General features: G+C 40.6%; 1 protein-coding gene across 1 annotated transcript in view; it reads left to right on the forward strand.

The window, feature by feature from the left end:
- Positions 1–13,326, forward strand: part of LOC140729794 (cilia- and flagella-associated protein 95-like) — a 131,068-nt gene extending 117,742 nt beyond the window's left edge. The window contains exons 7-8 of the mRNA XM_073050009.1: positions 9,111–9,171; positions 11,753–13,326. Of these exons, the coding sequence (XP_072906110.1) occupies positions 9,111–9,171; positions 11,753–11,932 (241 nt within the window). The 3' untranslated portion in view covers positions 11,933–13,326. The remainder of the gene's footprint in view (positions 1–9,110; positions 9,172–11,752) is intronic.
- Positions 13,327–17,958: the final 4,632 nt, after the last annotated feature.

The following is a 17,958-nucleotide window of genomic DNA, read 5'->3' on the forward strand; positions in this document are numbered from 1 at the left end:
TCATAAAAAACAGTGACAATAACATCAAACCCCCAAACCCCAATCTCATAAAAAACAGTGACAATAACATCAAACCCCAAACCCCCTATCTTATAAAAAACAGTGACAATAACATCAAACCCCAAAGCCCCACCATGTAAAAAAACAGTGACAATAACCTCAAGCCCCCTATCTCATAAAAAACAGTGACAATAACATCAAACCCCAAAGCCCCACCATGTAAAAAAACAGTGACAATAACCTCAAACCCCCAAACCCCAATCTCATAAAAAACAGTGACAATAACATCAAACCCCAAAGCCCCACCATGTAAAAAAACAGTGACAATAACCTCAAACCCCCAAACCCCAATCTCATAAAAAACAGTGACAATAACCTCAAACCCCAATCTCATAAAAAACAGTGACAATAACATCAAACCCCAAAGCCCCACCATGTAAAAAAACAGTGACAATAACCTCAAACCCCCAAACCCCAATCTCATAAAAAACAGTGACAATAACCTCAAACCCCCATCCCATAAAAAACAGTGACAATAACATCAAACCCCCAAACCCCAATCTCATAAAAAACAGTGACAATAACATCAAACCCCAAACCCCCATCTCATAAAAAACAGTGACAATAACCTCAAACCCCCAAACCCCCATCTCATAAAAAAGAGTGACAATAACATCAAACCCCAAACCCCCATCTCATAAAAAAGTGACAATAACATCAAACCCCAAAGCCCCACCATGTAAAAAAACAGTGACAATAACCTCAAACTCCAAACCCCCATCTCATAAAAAAAGTGACAATAACCTCAAACCCCCAAACCCCCTATCTCATAAAAAACAGTGACAATAACATCAAACCCCAAACCCCCATCTCATAAAAAACAGTGACAATAACATCAAACCCCAAACCCCTTATCTCATAAAAAACAGTGACAATAACATCAAACCCCAAACCCCCATGTCATAAAAAACAGTGACAATAACATCAAACCCCCAAACACCCTATCTCATAAAAAACAGTGACAATAACATCAAACCCCAAACCCCCATCTCATAAAAAACAGTGACAATAACATCAAACCCCAAACCCCCCATCTCATAAAAAACAGTGACAATAACATCAAACCCCCATATCATAAAAAACAGTGACAATAACATCAAACCTCAAACCCCCATCCCATAAAAAACAGTGACAATAACATCAAACCCCCAAACCCCAATCTCATAAAAAACAGTGACAATAACATCAAACCCCAAACCCCCTATCTCATAAAAAACAGTGACAATAACATCAAACCCCCAAACCCCCTATCTCATAAAAAAGAGTGACAATAACATCAAACCCCAAACCCCCATCTCATAAAAAACAGTGACAATAACCTCAAACCCCCAAACCCCCATCTCATAAAAAAGAGTGACAATAACATCAAACCCCAAACCCCCATCTCATAAAAAAGTGACAATAACATCAAACCCCAAAGCCCCATCTCATAAAAAACAGTGACAATAACATCAAACCCCAAAGCCCCACCATGTAAAAAAACAGTGACAATAACCTCAAACCCCCAAACCCCAATCTCATAAAAAACAGTGACAATAACCTCAAACCCCCATCTCATAAAAAACAGTGACAATAACATCAAACCCCCAAACCCCAATCTCATAAAAAACAGTGACAATAACATCAAACCCCAAACCCCCTATCTTATAAAAAACAGTGACAATAACATCAAACCCCAAAGCCCCACCATGTAAAAAAACAGTGACAATAACCTCAAGCCCCCTATCTCATAAAAAACAGTGACAATAACATCAAACCCCAAAGCCCCACCATGTAAAAAAACAGTGACAATAACCTCAAACCCCCAAACCCCAATCTCATAAAAAACAGTGACAATAACATCAAACCCCAAAGCCCCACCATGTAAAAAAACAGTGACAATAACCTCAAACCCCCAAACCCCAATCTCATAAAAAACAGTGACAATAACCTCAAACCCCCATCCCATAAAAAACAGTGACAATAACATCAAACCCCCAAACCCCAATCTCATAAAAAACAGTGACAATAACATCAAACCCCCAAACCCCCTATCTCATAAAAAAGAGTGACAATAACATCAAACCCCAAACCCCCATCTCATAAAAAACAGTGACAATAACCTCAAACCCCCAAACCCCCATCTCATAAAAAAGAGTGACAATAACATCAAACCCCAAACCCCCATCTCATAAAAAAGTGACAATAACATCAAACCCCAAAGCCCCACCATGTAAAAAACAGTGACAATAACCTCAAACTCCAAACCCCCATCTCATAAAAAAAGTGACAATAACCTCAAACCCCCCAAACCCCCTATCTCATAAAAAACAGTGACAATAACATCAAACCCCAAACCCCCATCTCATAAAAAACAGTGACAATAACATCAAACCCCAAACCCCTTATCTCATAAAAAACAGTGACAATAACATCAAACCCCAAACCCCCATGTCATAAAAAACAGTGACAATAACATCAAACCCCCAAACACCCTATCTCATAAAAAACAGTGACAATAACATCAAACCCCAAACCCCCATCTCATAAAAAACAGTGACAATAACATCAAACCCCCATATCATAAAAAACAGTGACAATAACATCAAACCCCAAACCCCCATCTCATAAAAAACAGTGACAATAACCTCAAACCCCCAAACCCCCTATCTCATAAAAAACAGTGACAATAACATCAAACCCCAAACCCCCATCTCGTAAAAAAAGTGACAATAACATCAAACCCCAAACCCCCATCTCATAAAAAGTGACAATAACCTCAAACCCCCAAACCCCCTATCTCATAAAAAACAGTGACAATAACATCAAACCCCATACCCCCATCTCATAAAAAACAGTGACAATAACATCAAACCCCAAACCCCCTACCACGTAAAAAAACAGTGACAATAACTTCAAACCTCAACCACCCCCCCACACAAAAAGCTAACATATCACCCACATGGAAAACAGCAACAAGGAAGAAAGCACAGAAAACTGAAAGAGACCATATAAACTACAGTCCACACCAATAATCACATAAGTCTCGGAATTTCGAAAACATTCTGCTTCGGCATTGCGGAGAGCAATAGCTCAAACTCAGACCTTCTGTGGGAGTGACCACTGGCCCATGGCCTCCCAACTGCAGAACTGATGAGCATGGAGAGTGCCACAGACCTGACCTCCACATTTGCCTCGATGTTTCAATCTTCCTCAGTGCTTTGAATGGCGAGAAATGGAGTTGATCAGGGCCCCGCACCCTATCTACAGTCTTTTGTTTGAGGCAAGTCATGCTCGCAATCCACTCCTGAAATTTTCTTGGTGACAGTAGAGTGCTAGATCACTTGATTGAACTTCAAACTGCAAGCCACAGGGTCCAACACAACTAAAATAAAGAGACTAAGTGGAAGGTACAGAAAAAGTGAAATAATTTGAACAATTAACTATCCAGAAGATGTTGCTTGAGGAATTCTCTTCCTCAGGAACAAGTTCTTACTTGTACCATTCTCTTAGAAGTTTTGTCCGGAATTCCATTCCAGATTTAATTTGTATTGTGTCCTTTGGATTTGGATTTGCCCACAAAAGTTGTAGAGAATTTATGGCATATTTTATTTGTCTTGAAGTGGGCTCAGCATAGGAGGGTTGGTTCATGACTTCAGACTTGTATTGTAAAGACCATTCTTGTATTGCATGAGAATTGGGGATTAGCAGATGATTAAAGAGTTCTGATGCGGCATTGCTGGGGTGGGAGGGTTAATGGCGATTAAAGGGATGGAAATTTAATGTTAGGACTACACTGTCCAAAGGGAAATATCGGGAAGCTGTTCCTCATGTGGGGGTGAAGTGGAAATCTGGCATTCTTGCTAGCAAAATGTTGAGCCCAAGGTCAACTAAAACTTTCAGAGCTGGATTTGATTGATTTATATATTGTTAGATGAAGGTGAGTCCAAATTAAGCAGACTGAAGTCAAAATGCAATGAACTGTGTTCTATGTGGTTGAAGGAACTGGCCTCAATGACTGAATAAGACTCCTTAACCTTTTTGAGTACTGAATGTTATTTTGGAACTTGTAGATTTTTTAACTGCCAAAATTATTTTCATTTCTGTAATTTGGAGTCCAGGGAACATGATGAGAATGTCTTAATTGGCATCAAAGCCTCTAGTTAATCATGGGAAAAATTAACCAGTATTCCAATTCTGATTATTCTTTCACTATTTTCTGTTAAAATCATCATCAAGCACACAATTTGACTTGGTCAATGTGTCTTACCCTGAGGTGCTGAATAGATGTCAGTTTTCCTTATTGGTTTATGCATGTTTTTCATTGCGCGTTAGGTTACCAGAATTCATGGAACATGGATATATGAATCACTGCCTTTGGAATAGGAAATGAGAGGACTGGAGCAGGAAAGATGTCAGCTTACAGTAATATTACCAATGTTCTTACTTTTTCAAATTAATCTCAGCTGTTAGTGATGTAACCTAAAATGAGGAACACATGTCTGTGATTACACTTCTGCCTCATAATCATGATGAATAATAGATCTGAGTGCCTATTCACTCAGTGTGGGCTGGCATTGGCATATTCACCAGATGGAAGGGCAGTCACAGTGACTGGGCTAAGTTCCCAAACTTTTGACTCAGTAGCGTGTTGCAACAGTCCACAGCACAAGATTTGCATTGGTTCTACATGGCATCTCACCTCCATCTTCCCAACAGAACCAAAGAACTGGAAACAAACCAATACAAGAAAGGACATCAGCCCTTGTTTGACAGATTCAAGTTTATTCCTGGCTGGAATTTCTACCAGCATTGTGAGACTGTCTTTCCAGAACCATAGTGGTTCAAATAGGAGGCTCAACAGCAGTTAAGAGAGAGTAATAAATATCGTCCTTGCCAGTGATGCCTGATCCCAAACTATGAATAAATTATTAAAAAAACAATCAGACAACCTGATTCAGGTCGGATGAGTTAGAGCTGTCCCATTTGTAAATCTTGACTGGGGGATAGATGCATAGGTTGGGTGACAGTAAGGATGGAGGCCGTGGAAAGAAGGAAAAGATGCCTATGACAGAACTGGAGGCATTGACCTGATCATCCGTGGTGTGGTCATGGTCTAGAAGATGGCATGAGAATGTCTTTGAGAGGGGAGATTTGGTTTCTGCAAAATAGAGGTGTTTGCTGAACCACTGTGCTACCAGCATTTTTGGTAGGTCAGATATTAAGAACTGTAAGATATAAAAGGGGTTAACATAGAGTGAGTAATGAGAATTGGAAAATAACGGTGGTCAGTGTCCCATCAGCAGTTAGAAATGAATAGGTTTAGAGAGGGTAAGAGGCTGCAGACAGATGGATTGGGAATTTTGGAGAATAATTGAAAGCCTGGACTGAAGAGTTGTGGCTAAAGTAATGGTCATGGAAGTGGAGGCAACAGAAGAACAGTTCAGCATCAGAATGCAAGAAAATGAGGATGTAAGTGTGTAAAGGTGAGGCTTCTGAGAACTGTTTGTCAAGGATCTGGAAGGGGAAGATCAGAAGAGTTAATGAAAATAAGACAGGCAGTGGGACTTCAGAAGTGATGGGTTTGAGAGTAAAGCTAAAGAGAAGAAAGATCAGGAATTCATGAGTTTATGATCTTTGATGTCTGAAAGGAAGGAAAAGGTAATCTGATGCAGCATTAAATAAAGTGGAAGTGCAGACCACCAAAGCTCTGAGATGGAGTAAGTTCAAAGTAAGTTTATTATTGAAGTACATATATGTCACCATATACAACCTCGAGATTCATTTTCTTGTGGGTGTATGCAATAAATCCATGATAGAATAATAACCATAATAAATCAGTGAAAGACTGCACCAACCTAGGCATTCAACCAGTGTGTAAAATACAACAACAAACTGCAAATACAAAAATAACTAAATATTAAAAAATAAATAAGCAATAAATACTGAGAATATAAGATGAAAAGTGAATCCATAGGTGTGGGAGCATTTCAGTGATGGGGCAAATGAAGTCAAGTGAAGTTCTCCCCTGTGGTTCAAGAGCTTGATGGGTGGTGGGTAATAACTGTTCCTGAACCTGGTAGCGTGAGTTCTGAGGCTCCTGTATCTCCTGAAGGCAGCGACAAGAAGAGAGCATGTCATGGGTGGTGGTGGTTCCTGATGATGCATGCTGCTTTGCTACAACGGCGCTTCATGTAGATGTGCTCAATGGAGAGGACTTTACCTGTGATGGACTAGGCTGTATCCTTTGTAAGATTTTCCATTCAAGGGCATTTGTATTTCCATAACCAGGCTGTGATTCTGCCAGTCAATGTACTCTCCACTACACATCTATAGATGTTTGTCAAAGTTTCAGATGTCATGCCAATTCTTTGCAAACTCCTAAGAAAATAGAGGTGCTGCTTTGCTTTCTTCATTATTGCACTTGCATGCTAGGCCCAGAACACGTCTTCTAACACGACTTGCTGACTTTCTCCACCTCTGATCCTCTGATGAGGACTAGCATTCAGTATTGAATGCTGAGCTGTAGTTGATAAAGAGCATCTTGATGTATGCACCTTTGCTCTCCAGATGTAAACTGGTTATGCAGAGAGAGCTCAGGAGCAAGCCTGTGCTGGTGTTTGGCTTGAAGTCTGAACGTCTGGATGCGATGAGAATGGTGCATATAGCGTATGAACATACTTGTCATCCTTGGTAGCTCTAAATTGTGAGTGAGGAAGTGTGGCTGTGAATTCAAATTTTAGTCTATACTTTATTGAAGACCAGAAGGGAAACACAAAAAATCCCCCACAGAAAATGAAGAAAAGGTAAAAGAGCCAGATGGAAGTCCCTTTTAGAGAGAGGATCAGAACTCCTTTAAGTTTGTTGTTTCTGGCAAAGGAGAATCAGAAGAAAAGCAGAAAATTCTGGAAATGAGATGACAAGGAGATGATGAAGCCATCAGGTAGCAAGTTCAAGATCAAATTAACTTTCTGTATAATATACCTTTTCACCTCCCTGATTCTTTTGTCAGTCACTTTAAATCTGTGTCCTGTGGTCACAGATCCATCTGTGTATTTACTTTATAAACCTATTAACTTCCTCTATGACATCTTCTGCTCTAGGGAGACAGCCCAAGTCTCTACTCACAACTGAAATCTTTCATCTCTTTTATCATTGTAGTGAATGAGCACTTTCTCTAGGGACTCATTGTTTGTAATGAGTACAGTCTTAGTGTTGTCTTCTGGAGTATAGCTAGTGTCAAATGTTAGAATACTGAAACAGATCCTACAGCTCAGTGTGAGCTCCTCCCACCCTCTTCATTTCTCTATCTGTCTGTTTCTGTTTTCCTTGTGTGGTGTGGTTATAGGGTCATACAGCTTGGGACCAGACCATTCACCACACTTTAGGAAGGTCTGTTTGTCCTGGAGTAAGCACAGTGTCAGTTCAAGGTGGTACCAGCACATGAGGCATTAAGTTACAAAGTAAGACTACAAAAAACAGGTGTCCAGGAAGCTGAAGGCGATTTGATCAAAGCTTACAAGAAGGTCTCTGTTTTTGATGACATATTTAATTGTGTTAATGCTGGAATCAGTAGGGAAATCAGAGAATTATGTTGCAGAAAAACACCATAATAACATGATTAATTGTAAAATAGTATAACAGAGGTGTATATGTATTTTGGCTATCGGAGTTACAATTGAATTTGAGGAGGCGTTAAGTTATATTTTATTATAGCCTGGGTACTACCAGCCTTGCACAGATAATACACCCACAGCCTCATTACAGCTTTCTCCATATCCTTCACCTCTTATTCAAGTTATTTTTCACAAGTTACATTCTTGACAAGATTGATGATGTTCTGGTTCAACATCTCTTCTTGATCCAGTGGTCGCATTTGACAGTATAAAATAAAGTCTACAGGTTCTTTCCTGGAAGAACCTGTACTATATAATCTCTAGCAGAAAACAGAAAATGCAGAGAAAAGGTCTCTCTCCACCTGATCTGCCCATGATTTGCATACCCTGCAGTATTCTTTTTTCAAAATTTGATTCCAGCCTTCTACAGGAGAAAGCCACTTTCTTTGCCTGGTGGTTAGAAAGGAGTTATTCCTTTTCATGAGGAAGTCCAGAACAAACAAGAACCAGCCTTTGAATTAGCGATGTTAGCTTACTAATTGGAGGAACAGCCCACACTGATCTCCTCCTGTCCCCGTGTTACTCTATTCCTTTTTCTCACCATCCCCAATGAAGGAGTGGCTTTTCCTCTGAATTCACCCATTGAGAGCACAGTAGATTATAGTAATACATCGTGTGGAGCTAATTGGCTTTGGGGAGTACATTGGGGTACAGATTGCACAACAACATTTGAAGTTGGGATCCTGAGCAAAACACTGGATAAGGCACATGTGTTTCCTCTATAGGCACAGCTGATAAGGCAGTGCCTATAGAGGAAAACAGCATTTTATATTTGTTACTCAAGACTTCCAGCATCTGTAGAACTTCTTCTGTCTCAAACTTGAGATATTTGTTAGGTGCAGAATTACATCAGTATGGTATGATATCTTACCAGTTATCCAGAAACATGAACAACTTGTAGTGGTTGTGAATTTTAACTTGGTTAGACAAATGAATGCGCAAGTAAAGTCCAGTGAAACTATGATCTATGCATCAATTGTTTTAAAAATCTCATCTGGTCCTTTAATGCCCATCAAGGAAGGAATGTTGATATCAGTACCCCGATCTAAATTATACATGGCTCCAGATCTTCAGTTAACTCCTAACTAAAGAGCTTGACTCACAAGTAATGAATGCCAGATTTTCCTGTGATACCCACTCACAGAACATACAACCAGAAAATGGAATCATGGGGGGAGGGAACATTTTTATTTCCTTTTTGGTTTAATTCTGTTGAGAAAGAGAGGAAAAAAATACTATCAGCATTTCTTCAAAAATTTCTGTGGTCCAGTCTCAAAGGTTTTTTGAAATACAGGATGGAAAATAGCATAGTCATACAAACAGATGTCAGCCACACATACCTTTTACAACATTTCATAAAGTTTGTTATGTTAATCTTTTCTTTATCTATCCTAGGTTTCTGGAAACAACATACACTTACGACTTCCCTCCGCCTTACCATTATACTCCGAGTTCTGTAAGTTTGAGGCATTTTCTGCAAAGTTTGTTCTTTAAATTAATAAACTTTTTATGAAATTTTGTGAACTGGGTTTGCTCAATATACAAATTTATTTTTCCATATGTCACCCTGTTGGTTATCTTGGCATCTGCTTGAACTACCGAGCTTAATAGAACCTAACCACCATCATCCGTCAGACCACTATGACACAAGTGATTAGACACCTTCGTAAGCTTTTCCATCTCAACATTGCCAAATGGAAATTTTTATGCTTAAAAACAAAAAAAAAAGGAAACTACTGTACTGAACCACTATATTCTTTTGAATCTAGTTAATCTTACAATGCCAGTACTGCTTTGAATAGACAGGCCTTTTCTTAATCCACATAAAATTACAGTTCTACCCAAATCTGTTTCTATTTCTTATAAATGTAAAGCCTCTTGGGTGACGTAATTGTTAACTATCTCATGACAATCAATGTCAGTACACTTGTTGGATAATTAATTAATCAATTAACTGGATTGTTGGATATTGAGAGCATCCTGAGCAGCTGCATCACTGCCTGGTTCGGAAATTGCACCATCTCGGATCGCAAGACCCTGCAGCGGATAGTGAGGTCAGCTGAGAAGATCATCAGGGTCTCTCTTCCCGCCATCACGGACATTTACACTATACGCTACATCCGCAAAGGAAACAGCATTATGAAGGACCCCATGCACCCCTCATACAATCACTTCTCCCTCCTGCCGTCCCGGAAAAGGCTCCGAAGCATTCGGACTCTCACGACCAGACTATGTAACAATTTCTTCCCCCAAGCTATCAGACTCCTCAATACCCAGAGCCTGGACTGACACCTTACTGCCCTATTGTCCTGTTTATTATTTATTGTAATGCCTGCACTGTTTTTGTGCACTTTATGCAGTCCTTTGTAGGTCTTTAGTCTAGTGTAGCTTTCTCTGTGTTGTTTTTTTTTATGTAGTTCAATCTAGTTTTTGTACTGTGTCATGTAACACCATGGTCCTGAAAAACGTCTCATTTTTACTATGTACTCTACCAGCAGTTATGGTCAAAATGACAATAAAAGTGGCTTGACAGTTGGGACTTGATAGGAAGCACCTTCGTCTTGGAATCTGAATGTGTGTGAGTTCAAGACCTCTTCTAGCACTTTACAAACCCGGGGAAGCCTCCTGTTACAGCCGGGAGCAAGGGCTGAGTGATGTCAGGAGTCACAAATGCAGGCAGAGTTATGGAAACTTGGATTACTTGTTCCAGATGGCTGCTGGGATTATCAGTCAGAAAATGGGTATTAGGAATCATAGAACTAAGACAGGTGTAAGCCACGATCTGACAGTATGTTGGAACAATTTTGGGTTGGGTGGGAAGTTGCAAAATAGCCTCTTCCTATTACTGTACCAACTTTTAATCAAGTGATATTATGGCATTGTGATTTTGCAAAACTATTTTTTTTCCTTTGAGGCATCTGAAAGGGAGGAATGAGTAGAGGACAATTTGAGGAGACTGAGAGAAAGGAGTGAGCAAAAGAGATCTGAGGCAAAGAGGAATGAGGCTTGTTAATTTGGTGTGAGTTTGAATGGGGTTGGTGTTCAGAGGCAACTGGGTGCCCATATTCACAAGTCACTGCATGTGAACATTTTGGTACAATAAGTAGTTAGAAACGCCAACACTATAGCATGTTGTAAGAGGCTTTTGTTGCAAGAGGATTTGAGTACAAGATTGGGGACATTTTTCTCCAATTATACACAGTACTGGTAGGACCATATCTGGAAATACTGAGCACAGATCTGGTCATTGTAGTTAAGGAAGGATGTATCAGTGATAGAGAGAGTACAGAAAATATTCTTTATCTTGATTCCCAGAAAGAGATTCAGCAGATGTATAATCCTGAGAGCTTACAAAAATGAGACATGATCTCATTGAATGTTTTAAGGGGCTTGTTAGGGTGGATGCAGGGTTGGTATTGCCCCTGGCAATGGATTCTGATAATACTGCACTTTTAATATTAAGAGAGGGGTTACTGATAACACTTGAGAGAGGTCAAAAGAATTTCAGATATTAAGAGAATCAAGAACAAAAGAGACTGCAGAAAGTGGTGTAGAGGTAAAAGATCAGCCATGTTTTTATTCAATAATGAAGCAGGTGTTATGAGCTGAATGGCTTAATTATTGCATCAATACCCTATATTGATATTTTTATTACAATATTATGAGGCCATTCAGCTCATTGAGTCCTTGCTGGCTTTCAGAGCATTCCTATTAGTCCCAATCTTCCATTTACTTTACTGTAACCTATTCTCTCTCATTCACCTGTCAACTCCTCCCGACCCTGCCCCACATTCTCTGCCTACTAACCTACGCAAAGGTGCAATTAACTGACCAACTAGAATGTCTGAAGAACATTGGAGCACCCAGGGGAAACCAACAAATAAACTCCACCCTGAAGTCAGGATTGAACTGGGCTGCTGGAGGTGTTCTGCAGCATTATGCTCTTCTTATATTCTTCCTTTAATTTAGAATGTGTATATACGAGTAAGTGTACTTTTTTAAATTCTCTTTTCATCCCATTTCCCTTGTCTCTGCAGAAAGAGGTGCCAGAGAGAACAGTCGACTTTAGGAAGTGCCATTCCCAGTTTGTGGATAGGGATGATTATCGTCACTGTGGCCGGAATACCTGGCTGGATGAGAGTGGCATCTACCCCAACTCTGAACTCAAGAGAATCCTCTTCCCACCATTCAATCCAATACCTTCTCGCCTGAACTAAACCCAGTGTCTTTGCAAAGACCAATCTACTCAACAAGAAGCTTTTACTCTGCACACAGGGGAATGTCTTTTAGTTTGTTCACTTTTTTAATACTTTTCCAATAACTTTGACATGTATTGAAATTTTTGCTGACTAAATAATGAAAGTATAAATTACCCTTCTCTCATAGTTAAGAAAATACTCCTATCCTTAGAATTCATATAAGCCATTTGATTTCGTGGCTTTCCACCCTGTCCTTCAATCTCCCATACCTCCTACTAATCTTCATTTTATGATTTGGAATGATCCATTTTGTGGAATTGCTGGCCAGTAACATTTCTTCAGTAGAGTTTATGAAGAATCAAGTTTAAATTCTGTTTGAACATGCTAAATAGTTTATAACAATACCTGCCTTGTGTGTCACTGGTAAATAAATTCGGGTTTGGGTGCCAGAGATTTATAGCATCCACTAAGAATGTCATCCTTACAATTAGCAAATCCTAAGCTTTTTTGCTCTATTACATTACTGTCTACCCTGAATTCCTTCTGAGTCATCTTACTGAACTTCTAATGCTCATGTAAAGGTCTTTGCATGCTGGCGAGTATTGATTCAGGAGATTTGCCCTTCTGTGATCATGTCATGCCAGTATGATATGGAGCAAAATTTGAGATGGTATTCCATTATGCTTGTTGTCTTTGTGTGCGTGTGTGCATGTGTGTGTGTGTGTGTGTGTGTGTGTGTGTAAACCCTGTCTATGTGTGGAGCATTATTTATATTTGTGTCTGTATGTGCTTGTGCATTATTAATGGTTGGCGTACACTAGGTGGTATTTATGCTTGTGTATGTAATTGGTTTGAATGTGTGAGTAGTGGGTGTAGTGTTTGAGTGTGATGTGAACGGGCCTTGCTATCATGTGAATCCAATCATCCCATAACCGATGGGGGATTTAATTAGGATCTACAAGACTATCAGGGGTCTATACAAGATGGCTATTTTCCTTAGCACAGACATCAGTAAATTGGGGCCATATATTGAGAATAACTGGCAGAAGGATTCAAAGGACTTGATAGATTTCTTTACCCAAAGGGAGTCTGAAACTTGCTGTCTAATGGTATAAAGAATGCAAAAAAAAAGTAGAAAATTTTCAAAAAGTACGTGAATGAGCATTTGATGTTCTGTGACCTATAGGAAAATGGATCTCGAGCTGGACAAATTTCTTCTCATCCAGCAGGGATATAATGGGCTGAAAATCAACCATTTTTACCATATTGCAGATGCTAGAAATCTTGAGCAACACATACAAAATGCTGGAGGATCTCCCGGGTCAGGCAACATCTACGGATAGATATAAACAGCCAACGTTTCAGGCCGATACCCTTCATCAGGATTGGAAAGCAAGGGCACCAAAGCTCGAAAAAATAGAGGAGGGGAAGGAATATAAGCTGGGTGATAGGTGAGACCAGTTAAGGGAGAAGTAGGGTGGGTGGGGGATGGGGAATGAAGTGAGAAGCTTGGTGGTGATGGGTGGAAGACTAAGAGTCTGAAGAAGAAGGAATCTAATGGGAGAAGACAATGGTCTTTGGAGTATAGGGAAGGAGCGGAACCAGAAAGAGGTGATCAGCAAGTCAAGAGGACATAAAGCAGAAGAGAGGGGCTGAGAAGGCCATCAGAATAGAAAGTAGGTGGGGGGAAAAGAAAGGGAGTGGTGGGAAACAGAAGAGAATGGTTACTGCATGTTAGAAAAATAGATGTTCATGCCATCAGATTGGAGACTACAGAATATGAGCTGTTGTTCCTCCAACATGAGTTTGGCTTCATTGTGGCAGACGAGAGTATGAGATTATAAGTCAAATTGAAATGGGTGGCCATTGGGAGTAACTGCTTGTTGTGGTAGACAGTGAAGGCAGTTCACAAAGCAATCCCTCAATCTGCATCAGATCTCACAGAGGCCACATTGGGAGCACAGGATAATCCATCCAGATGACCTCGATAGACTCGGAGAGACCCAAGTAGACAAGGAAGTCATGTAGAGAGCAATCTCTGCAGAAGGGAGAGGGGTGGGGGTGAAGAAGGACAAGATATGACAGGTGATAGGAACCTGTTGGAGATAGCAGAAGTTGTGGAGAATGCTGTGCTGCATACGTAGTCCCATGAGCTGGTACGTAAGGACAAAGGGGAGTTTATCCATATTTTGTCAGGGGGTGAAGGGATGAGAACAGATGTACAGGAAATAGAGGTGAGGATGAGGGCTGCATCAACAGTGGTAGAAAGGAAATCCAGTTTTATGGAAAAAGAAAACATTTCAGATGTTTTAGCATGGAAAGCTTCATCCTGAGAATAGATGTGTTGGACATGGGGGAACTGAGAGGAGGAAACAGCATTTTAATGTAACAGAATGGGAAGAAGTATATTCAAGATAACAATGAGAGCCAGTGAGTTTGTAAAACATATCAGTAGTCTTCATTGATGGAGACAGATTAAGAAAGGCAAGAGAGCTGTTAGAGATGGACCAAGTAAATTTGAGAGCAGGGTGGAAATTGGAGGCAAATTCGATAAAATTAATGAGCACAGCATGGGTGCAGGAAGCACTGCCAATGCAGATTACAATGCATAATAATACAAATCTATAACTTACACAAGATGCATAAAAAATTAAATCAAGTAAGTAGTGCAAAAAGAGAGCAAAATAATATAGAGAGGCAGTGTTCTTGGGTTCATTGTCCATTCAGAAATCTGATGGCAGAGGGGAAGAGCTGTTCCTGAAATTTTGTGTGTGTATCTTCAGGTTCTTGTACTTCCACCTTGATGGTAGCAATGAGAAGAGGGCATGTCCTGGCTGATGCAGGTCACTATTGACGAACGCTTCTTTCTGAAGGTGTTGTGGGTGCTGCGGAGGCTAGTGCCCATGATGGAGCTGGCTGAGTTTACTGCAGCGTTTTCTGATCCTGAGCAGTAGCTCCTCCAGACCAGACAATGGCGCAATCCCCAATTGGAATGCTCTCCGTTATATATCTGTAGAAATTGGCAAGAGTCTTTGGTGACAGACTAAGTCTCCTCAAACTGCTTATGAAATATAATCACCATTGTGCTGCCTTTGTGAGGCCCTCCTTTGGTCAGGGTGAACCATAGATGTTGCATCCCATTTGTCTACCTGATAGGCAAGCCAGGGCAGTACGATATGGAGAGCAAGCTGTTGCCCATGCAGAGGCTGCCCCTCCCTACGCAGGTGAAGAATCCCAAGGAACAGCAGTGTTGCAGGTGTTGCCAGTCAACACTGAACTCAATGTGGGACTGACTGCCTTAGGGTCTCCAGCTCTGCATTTTCCCTTTGGGGGTTACTCCTAAAGCCTTTCCCAATGAATGGCTATACCAGCAAGGCAGTAGAGGTTTGAGATCAGAGTTTTCCTTTTAGATGAGCTGCCAACCATGGCTGGTGAGCCCCATCTGTCTGAAGTGACTGGTTCTAAGACACCAGTAATCCACCTTTGCCCTTCTTCTGTCAGTAGAAACAGTTCCACTCGCCTTAGTAGCTACGCCACATGTGAAAGCCAGGAGCCAGACTTGGTTGTCGGAGGCTATTTGAGATGCATGTCATTGGGAGCACCCTGCCCGGACTTCGAGGTGAGTGGTCCTGGGTTTGAATCCAGCTGGCTCCTTGCTCACTTCCCATCCATGCTGAGTTGAGGTTGAGTGTCAAGTTAGCAACTCGGCCTTGTAAAAAGACACAGCAAGGTTGCCACCTGATATGCCACAAGGCATGGAATGGAACAACAATAACAGGCTGGATACAGACAGGATATTTTCCTTGGCTGAAGTTTCCAGACAAGGAGATCAGAATAAGGGGTAGGCCATTTAGGACTGGGAAGAGGAGGCATTCCTTTGTGCAGTATGGACCCAGAATGAGGGACTTTGGTTATGTGAAACTGCTTTTTGTGTGAACATTTGCATCAATACGTTGGACGCAGGATAGATCTACAGAGATGATGACACCCAGGAACTTGAACCTACTCCCTACTGATCCCTCAACGAGGAGAAAATGGGAAGAGCTGAAAGAAAAATTGTTGAAGGTGAGAACGAGTTCCACCAGATGGAGGAAGATGTGGTGGAGGGGATCTGGTTAGGTCTGGTGTATCGAAAGAAGTGGAATACCTTAAGGTGTTCTCCTAATAGGGGATGGTATTGATATTGGTTTATTATTGTCACATGTACCAAGCTACAGTGAAAAGCTTATCTTGCACACTGTTTATGCAGATCAAATCCTCACACAGTGCATTAAACTAGAATAAGGTATTACAATAACAATGTAGAATAAATTGTAAAAGCTACTGAAAAATGCTTTGCAGATAAATGATGAAGTGTGAGGTCATATGAGGTAGATTGAGACCAAGAATCCATCTTATCATATAAGAGATTCTTTCAAGTGTCTATTAACTGGGCTAGATGCTATCTTTGAGCCTGGTGGTACATACTTTAGTATCTTCTGCCTAATGGGAGAGGGGAGGAAATGGGATGTGAGGGGTAAGTAGGGTCCTTGATTGTGCTAGCTGCTTTACTGAGGCAATGAAAAGTACTGAGAGTGCCTTTCGAGCGGAGGCAGGTTCCTTCATGTGCTAAGCTGTGTCCACAACTCCCTGGTGTTCCCTGTGGTCATGTTTAAATCAGTTGCTTTACCAAACATCCAGACAGAATGCTTCCTGCATCAATAAAAATAGGTAAGAGTTGACAGGGATATGTCCTGGGAAATTAAAGGTACTGGTGAGTTTTCTTTGCTATGTCATTAGCATGGCTGGACCAGGATGTGCTATTGGTCAACCTGAAGTTCTCACCCCTCTCTCAACTTCAACTCCATTGACGTAGACAGGACCATATGCACTGCCCCCTTTTCTGAAGTCAATGACAAGATACTTTTTGTTGAAATGTAGAGAAAGATAAATGTTATGACAAAATGTCACTGAACTATCTTCGTCCTGTACTCCGACTCATTACTATTTGAGATGCCTCCCACTATGTTGGTATCATCTTCAAACTTGTAGATGGAGTTGGAGCAGAATCTGGCAACAGTAAGAAGTGTACAGGGGGTAGAATAGGGGGCTGAGGCACCAGTGTTTAAAATAGTCATAGAGGAGGTGTTGCTGCCTATCCTTAATGGTTAGTAAGTCAAGGATCCAGTTGCAGAGGGAAGGGTTAACTACCAGGGTTCAGAGTTTGGTAATGAGCTTTCTTGAAATAATAAACAGTTCCTCTCTTTTATTACTACAAACAATTGGTATCCTATAATTGATTCAGCTGTTGCTCATAATCCAGAGGTACATCACATACTCTGCCATGCCCATGCTTGCTGAGGTCTTCAGTCTTGCAAAGCAAAGCAAGAAAAAAATTCCTCAGTGGAAAACTTTTTTTTTGATCGCCACTTTAATAAGAAAAAGTTCAAGGTTCAAATTTACTTTATTTTACTTAGCTTAACAGTGGAATTCTTGTGACAAGTCCAACTGAAGTTTTCTTTTTTTTTCACTTTTTAGCTTGGCTTTCCATGATGTTCAGCCACACATTTCTCCAACTGTTACCTTTAATAGTGCCCAGATTTCCATCCCTCAAGTACTGTTTGGGCCTTATCCATCAGATTTCTATCACTGAATCTCCTTTCAGAAGACAGTTTAGATCCAATTGTCCATCTGTCCTGTTGTGATGGATATTCACTATCCAGGGCCATGGGGCTTTTTTTTTGCCAAGTTCAACTCTCTAACATAGCAGCTGAAGCTTCTAGAGATCAAAGAGCTGTTGTTGAATAAATTAATCTTCCAACTGATATTCTTTGTTCAGCTTCTTTTCCTGAACGGGTATCCAGTTTGTAATATAAATGGCAAACAATTAGAAGTGTCTCAAGTTAAAAGGACAACTTTGCAAACAAACATGCTGGCTATATAACTACAGGATGCTGGCCCACCACACTGGGAATGACTTCTCAAGAGATGCAGTGTAGGACAATAGGGTAATTTAATTGGGCCTGTTTCAAACCAGACAACAGAGTGGATTAGTAGTATTATTT

This window comes from Hemitrygon akajei, chromosome 6 (genome assembly GCF_048418815.1).
Source record: "Hemitrygon akajei chromosome 6, sHemAka1.3, whole genome shotgun sequence".
Classification (NCBI taxonomy): domain Eukaryota; kingdom Metazoa; phylum Chordata; class Chondrichthyes; order Myliobatiformes; family Dasyatidae; genus Hemitrygon; species Hemitrygon akajei.